The sequence below is a fragment of the Stenella coeruleoalba genome (assembly GCF_951394435.1).
Source record: "Stenella coeruleoalba genome assembly, chromosome: 14".
Lineage (NCBI taxonomy): Eukaryota > Metazoa > Chordata > Mammalia > Artiodactyla > Delphinidae > Stenella > Stenella coeruleoalba.
The window spans coordinates 67,965,685-67,972,668 of record NC_137160.1 but is presented as its reverse complement, the minus strand read 5'-3'; the positions used below and the strand labels follow the sequence as shown (position 1 = coordinate 67,972,668).

Sequence of the window (6,984 nt, the reverse complement as noted above, 5' to 3'; positions counted from 1 at the left end):
GAGGGGGATGTTTCAGTTACAGCCTCTGGGGTTGCAGACAGATTATTTCCATCAGAGTCCAAATGACTTAATGGCTTTCTCACCCCCGCCCCCCTCCTACACACACAGTTGAGAGTAGCTGTCTAAGCGACACCAGTGCAAGAACCGGACACGCCCCGTCATGGCCCAGCGGCACACCTCCCCAGACCGCCGGAGTCGTTCCCTTTCGATCCTGGGGGTGGGGGTGGGGGTGGGGGTGGAGGACCAGGTGCAGTGGCTCCGCTCCCAGGAACTGCAGATTGGGGCGGGGGAGCCGGGAAGGACAAGAATCTAAATCTTGCATGGGAGCAGGAGGCGTGGGGTCTCCATAGAGGACGCACATCGGCCCAGAGCAGAATGCGGTCCCCATTCCCGCCGAACTTCAGCAACCGCGAGGAGACATGTCTGCCGCGGAGGGCGGAGCGCGGTGGGGGCGGAGCTCGACCCAAGGGGTGGAGCTAGAGCGTGGGGGCGGGGCGAGGATGAGGGGGCGGAGCGAGACGGTGGGCGGTGCGACAGCAAGGGGAGGAGTGCAGACGGCGGACGAGAGGCGGGGCTGGGATGAGGGGCGGGGCTAACACGGGGGCGTGCCCGGCCATCCGGCCCCGCCCCCGCCGCAGGCGCGCCCGCCCCGCCTTCCCTCTCCCCCCGGCTGCAGAGGCGGTCGAGCGCTGAGAGGGAGGGGAGAGCGGGTCACGACGTTGCCGGGGCGGGGATAACCCCTCACGTGGAGCAGATGAAAGGGCCGCAGCGCGACGCCCGGGGGAGCCGAGCAGAGCCTGCGACCCACAAAGCCGCCGCCGCCGCCGCCGCGATGGGGCTGTGAGGCGTCCGCCCGCGCTCGGTCCTCCGCCGGCCCGCGACTATGCCCGGCCGCGCCCGCCCTCCGCGCCCTCCCGCCGCAGGACCATGAGGCCGCGCTCGGGCGGGCGCCCAGGGGCCCCGGGCCGCCGCCGCCGCCGCCTCCGCCGCCGCCCCCGCTGCCCCCGCGGCCGCCGCCTGCCGCCGCCGCCGCCGCTACCGCTGCTGCTCGGGCTGTTGCTGGCGGCCGCGGGGCCCGGCGCGGCGCGGGCCAAGGAGACGGCGTTCGTGGAGGTGGTGCTGTTCGAGTCGAGCCCGAGCGGCGACTACACCACCTACACCACCGGCCTTACGGGCCGCTTCTCGCGGGCCGGGGCCACGCTCAGCGCGGAGGGCGAGATTGTGCAGGTAGCTGCCCGCCGCCCGGGCCCCGCGCCGCCGCCGCCACAAGATGGCTCCGGGGGCTGCGCCCGCCGACCCCGCCGCGGGCTGGCGGGCGGGCGGGCGGGAGGGGCAGCGAGGAGGCCAGCGGCATCCCTCCCTGGCTGGCGGGCGGGACGCGGCCTCCAGGGCGCCGCTGCGGGGGGCGAGCGCACGTGGGGGCTCGGCCTCCTGTGGGTCCGGGGAGCGGGAGCGGGACCCCGGGTCCGGGCACCCACGTTGGGGCAGCCGCCTCGGGCCGTTGGGGCTTTCGGTTTGCCTCAGGTGTAAGTCCCGGGAACTACCTGTTGAATGCCAACTTCGGAAAGATAAGTGATGAAGGATGGGTTGGCTTGTTCCAGGTCGCAGGCTGTCCTTCCCACCCGTGCATGTTCTTTTGGGGAGTAGCCAGCCTTGTCTGAGGGGCTGCACAACATCAGGTTCTCCCCTGGAACCTGCCGCCAGCCTCACCTGGGCGCTGACCCTCCTGTGGGGCTCTGGACAAGCAGCGGCAGGAGGAGAGCAGCGGGAGCCCGCCGAGGAGTGGGGATCGCGGGTGCCCTGGAGTGGACGAAGCAGGCAGCCCTCGCTGCGTGCCTCAGATTACAGAGGGTGGGAGGGAGGCAGTCTGCCCGCTTCTCGGCCAAGGACTTCTGCAGAGGGCCTGCAAATCGGGAGACGGGGTCGCTCACTGACAGGGCCTCCACCTTGCTCCAGATGAAAGAGGTGTGCATTCCAAAGGCTAGGGAGAGCTAGCTTTAAGCTGACCCCGCTCTTTCAAGGAGGAACTCTGAGCCCAAGCCTCTGCAGATGGTGAACTGGGTAGATGCCTTCCTGCTTCGGGGCTATGATTTTATCAACTTGTTAGTAGACAGCCAGCGCACTTACTGCGGTTAATATGCGTGCCTGGGATGGGGGCGATTTGAAACGGTTGGCTTGTCTTTGAACCTTTTGGGGGAGAAGGGTTGGCTGCAGGGCTCTAAGCTTTGGGCCTTCTGCACTTCACTCTTGGATGACTTATGAATGAAGAGAGGGGGACCGAGTGGAATAACTGCAAGCAGCCTTTCCTTTCCCCTCTCCTGGTGCAGACTCAAAGGCCTGCATGGTTAGGACAGGGAGCCCTGCAGCTTGGCCCTTAGAGGTGTGTCCTTACATCCCTATCTTAAACTTCTGCAGGTTGAATAGAAGGGAAAACACATGTTGTTTGAGTTCTGTGACTACATATATGTTAAAGGATTTTGGACTTTTTTTGTTTTGATAATGTTATAATTACGGTCTTTATAAGATTTAGAGACCATGGTTTGCTGAAGATTCCTACACATTTCATTCGCAACCTTCAAGCACAGTTTGAATCTTAAAGCTTACTCGTTGTGACTCCTTGTTTCTCTTTGAGGCTTTCACTGTGGCCTGATGCCTATAGAAAATGTTTGATTTACAGCCTTCTAAGAGAAAAGATTTTTTAACGTGGCACTTCACTTTTTGAAGGAGACTTTTGAAGTTTGCGATTTTTATCTGCAGTGTTTTTTAACTTGTACTCTTTCTCCCTGGTAGTTTGTCTGGCGAGCTATCCGTTATGAGTAGTGCTATGCTTTGGAGATAATCTGGGGTTCGCCATTTAATACAAAATTAGCAGTTTAAACACACCATTTGTAACTTTTATCCTTGTGAGTGGAGAGATAATGTGTGAATTTGGCAGAAGGAATCTATTCTCTTTTAAAACTTTTTGAAGTGCTTATCTAACTCCTTTGTAGTCCATTAGCCTCGCCAAAAAAAAAGTCAACAATTGCTAAGTAAAGAAAAATGACTTAAATGGTATTTAATAAGTTTACCTGTTAAGCAGTCACTAATAGGTGTCCTTAATTCCCTTATAACTGCAGTAATGCGGGTGAGTTTATCTGAGCTGTCTGAATAGTCATTTCTTGGTGTTCTCACTCTATATCTTTGATAACTTTGTTGTGAGGCCTACTTGCCGAACCTCTCCGTGTGCACAGAAGGAGCTCAGCGTGGCTTCTAGGGCTGTGTGTGTACAGAGGCTGGCATGCTTTTATTATTTCTTCGAATACGCTTGAGTGAAGGAACTGGTGTGGCCCGTCAGCCCTGAAGAACGTTTTTGTAAGGAAAGCTGATGTTTTAGGACTGCTGAGAAGGAATGTCACATTTTGCGTGAGAAATGAGAATGTACAAGAAACAAATTGGTGTTCAGCTTCAGATTAATCAGGTTTTCTAAGTGCCCTTGTTGAACTTTTCAAGCCTCCTTCTATTTACTATCTTGAAAAAACTCTGCATAACTTGCTATTTAATATTTTATGGTCTTCAGAGCAGAGTTCATTTTCCTTTAACGAAACCTAAATAGTAGCACCTATAGGATTGCTTTTGTTATTTCCCGTGGGATTCCGCAGCCCTGTTGTTCATGCTTTAGGGGAGAAAAGAACCGTTTTGGGAGACTCTCTCCTTTAAGAATTCTAAGATAGGAAATTGGTTTGTATCACTGATTTTTTTCCCTCCGTATTGTATGCAATGGAAGTATGTGTGTGTGTATGTTTATAGAGTAGATACCTTATCATAGTCTGGTTTGCCCAGATACTCCTAATTAGAGTACCTGTTCATTCATCTGCATGAGTTGGAGTAGGGGGAGGCTTAGGGGTGTGTGTGTGTGTGTGTGTGTGTGTGTGTGTGTGTGTGTGTGTCTGTGAGTGAGAGAGAGAGAGAGAGAGAGAGAGAGATTCGAACCTTGGGATTAGTCACAGGAGTCTTGGTTCTCTCCTTGTGCATTTTAGGCTTAAATAACTTTCCCAAGGTCATCAGTGTGCTCTGGAAAAAGATTTTTTTTTGACATCTTCCTCTGTGAAAGTTGTGAAAACAATGTGTTGCTATGAAATGCTATTCATTACTTTTATTATCTTATTTATTCATGCAGCATTAAAGCCCATTTGCTTTTAAGTGTCAAGCATACAGTGTGAATGATGGAGGAAGTAATTACACTTCTCCCATAGTTCTGAAGTGTGGAACTTTAAAGGGTTCTTAGACATATTGATACATATTTCATCTTTGAACCAATTTGTTGCTATTAATGAGATCCTTATCTGAAACTTTGAGACTTGGTTGTTCAACTCACATGGTTAGTGATGTTAAATAAAGGCCCAATTAAACACTGGCTAGGGTATGTGGATTGGTTAAGCAAACAAAGAAAACTTGCATAGAGGTGAAAGATTGTTTCAAAGTGGAAATGCATCTTTTCCCCTCTTGAAGTCAGATATTTGGAAATGCTTGAGAAATTCATCTGTAGAAGACATCTGATTGGTAGGTTTTGTGTAACTTTAAAATCGGCCTCTCTGGATCCTGGGTTAAGTGATGAATGGTCTTGAAAGCACAGCTTGCTGAGAACATTTAAGAACTAAGCCAGTGGGACTTCCCTGGTGGTGTAGTGGTTAAGAATCTGCCTGCTAATGCAGGGGACGCGGGTTCGATCCCTGGTTCGTGAAGATCCCACATGCTGCGGAGCAACTAAGCCCGTGCGCCACAACTACTGAGCCTGCACTCTAGAGCCCGCGAGCCACAACTACTGAGCCTGCGTGCTACAGCTACTGAAGCCCGTGCGCCTAGAGCCCGTGCTTCACAACAAGAGAAGCCACTGCAATGAGACTCCCGCGCACTGCAAGGAAGGGTAGTCCCTGCTCGCTGCAACTAGGGAAAGCCCGCACACAGCAATGAAGAGCCAACGCAGCCAAAAATAAATACATTTATTAAAAAAAAAAAAAAGAACTAAGCCAGTGCCTTTAGCCATGAGGGGTAGGAGGAGAGCTGAGTGGTGGGTTAGAAAGGCTGAGTGAGGTCCTTAAATAGCCAGTGTTAACTAAGGGTATCAGAGACAATAATTTTAGGAAACTAATTCCTCTGCCTTGTTTCCCTGTCAGTTTGTTTCTGCAGTTTAGCATTTGATCAAACACTTTCTTTTCATCTCCATTTTAAGTTAACTTAACAGGCCTGCCTCTAAAAATTGACTTGGCCTAATAGAACAATTGCGTGCTGACAGCTGACCTGGATTTACACAAAAAGGGACTGCTGACTGTCTTGTCAGAAGGGCCTTCATAGGTTAAAACCAAGCATTTGATTTTGGGAAAAACATTAGGGCTGTGTTTTGTGACCTTGTGAATTCTTAGGGGCTCTTATTTTCTGTCTTGTTCTTTGAGATGCCCTGGGGGTTACTAATACAGCTCTGTATGGAGATGAAGATGGGAGTGGGAGGTAAGTGTGGGGTCTGGAGACTAGAGAGGGTGGTGATGGCTTCCATTTAGGAGCATTTATTTTGTACCGGGCACTGTGCCAAGCACGTCATGTGTTTGCTCATCTAATCATTACTTTAACATGGACTCAACAACTGTTGTTAACCCATTTCACAGATGAGGAAACTGAGGCTGAGAAAGGCGATTTGACTTATTCGACCTCACACATCTAGCGCATGATAAAACCTGGGTTGAAACCCAGGTCTTTCTGGCCCCTTTCTTCCTATTATCGCCAAATAAATAGGACTTGGCCGGCTAGGTCTTGACATTAATTCACGTCTAATTTTTAAAATTATTTTATTTATTTAATTTTATTTTTTTTGGCCGCATTGGGTCTTAGTTGCAGCATGCGGTATCTTCGTTGAGGCATGCGGGATCTTTCACTGTGTTGCGGGCTCTTCGTTGTGGTGTGTGGGCTTATCTTTAGCTGTGGCGTGGGTTTCTCTCTAGTTGTGGCACAGGGGCTCCAGGATGCACGGGCTCAGTAGTTGTGGCGTGCAGGCTTAGTTGCCCCATGGCATGTGGGATCTTAGTTCCCTGACTAGGGATTGAACCCGTGTCCCCTGCATTGGAAGGTGGATTCTTTACCACTGGACCACCAGGGAAGTCCCAAGTCTAATTTTTAACAGTCTAGCATAGGGGTTCTTAACCCGAGGGACACAGACTTCCAGAGAGCGCCTGTGAACCCCTGAAATTATACACACAATCCCGTGTATGTGCACTTTCATTTTCCTGAGAAGATACATAATTTTTCCCCTTGGTGGGTTCTGTGATGCCCCTCCTCTCCAAGAGGAAAAAGAAGCACTCACCTAGTACCTGTCATCAAGTAGTGCATCACTGAGGATTTGAGTGGCGTGAGTTGTAGAGAGGTCTGCAGGTTTATGTGTTTCCATCGAGCATGTTCATTTGATAGATTTCTACCAAAGCCCTATTCTGTACCAGATACTGTATTGCTGTTGTCTTCTGGAGTTCACAGTCCCTTATAGAGCCAGACGTGTGTGGATAAATGATAATTCTTCCCAACTGGGTTTCCCTGCACAATAGAGCCCTTGGTCCTGAAGGCATCCATTGTCTCTAATGGATTAACTTCTCTCCTGTGCGTCTATCTGATAGTAGTTAAATGCATCATCCTTGGGAGAAGTGAGAAGATGGTCACTCCCAGAATTTTGTGCATTTTAATATCGAATCATTATGTTGTGTACCTGGAACTAACATAATGTTGTAGGTCAATTATACTTAAGTTAAAAAAAATAAAGAATTTTCTGCATTTAGCTGGTGAAGGGCAAGAAGGTGAGGCTCAATGCAGGGTGTGCGAAGTGCGGATGTTTGTGCCTTTGCAGTAATTCACTGGAAAATGAAACGGAGTGTCCGTCGATGTTGAAATGCCTTAAGAGCAACTCCTTACATCTTCCTTGTGGACCTGGGCACAGGCCTATTTGCTTTTGTTCATCCCTGGGTCCCT

At 50.9% G+C, this 6,984-nt stretch overlaps 1 protein-coding gene across 1 annotated transcript in view; it reads left to right on the top strand.

Moving 5' to 3' along the window:
* Nucleotides 1-733: 733 nt before the first annotated feature.
* ZNRF3 (zinc and ring finger 3) overlaps nt 734-6,984 on the top strand; it is a 148,555-nt gene continuing 142,304 nt past the window's right edge. Inside the window, exon 1 of the mRNA XM_079943387.1 lies at nt 734-1,227. Coding sequence (XP_079799513.1) covers nt 928-1,227 — 300 coding nt within the window. The 5' untranslated portion in view covers nt 734-927. The remainder of the gene's footprint in view (nt 1,228-6,984) is intronic.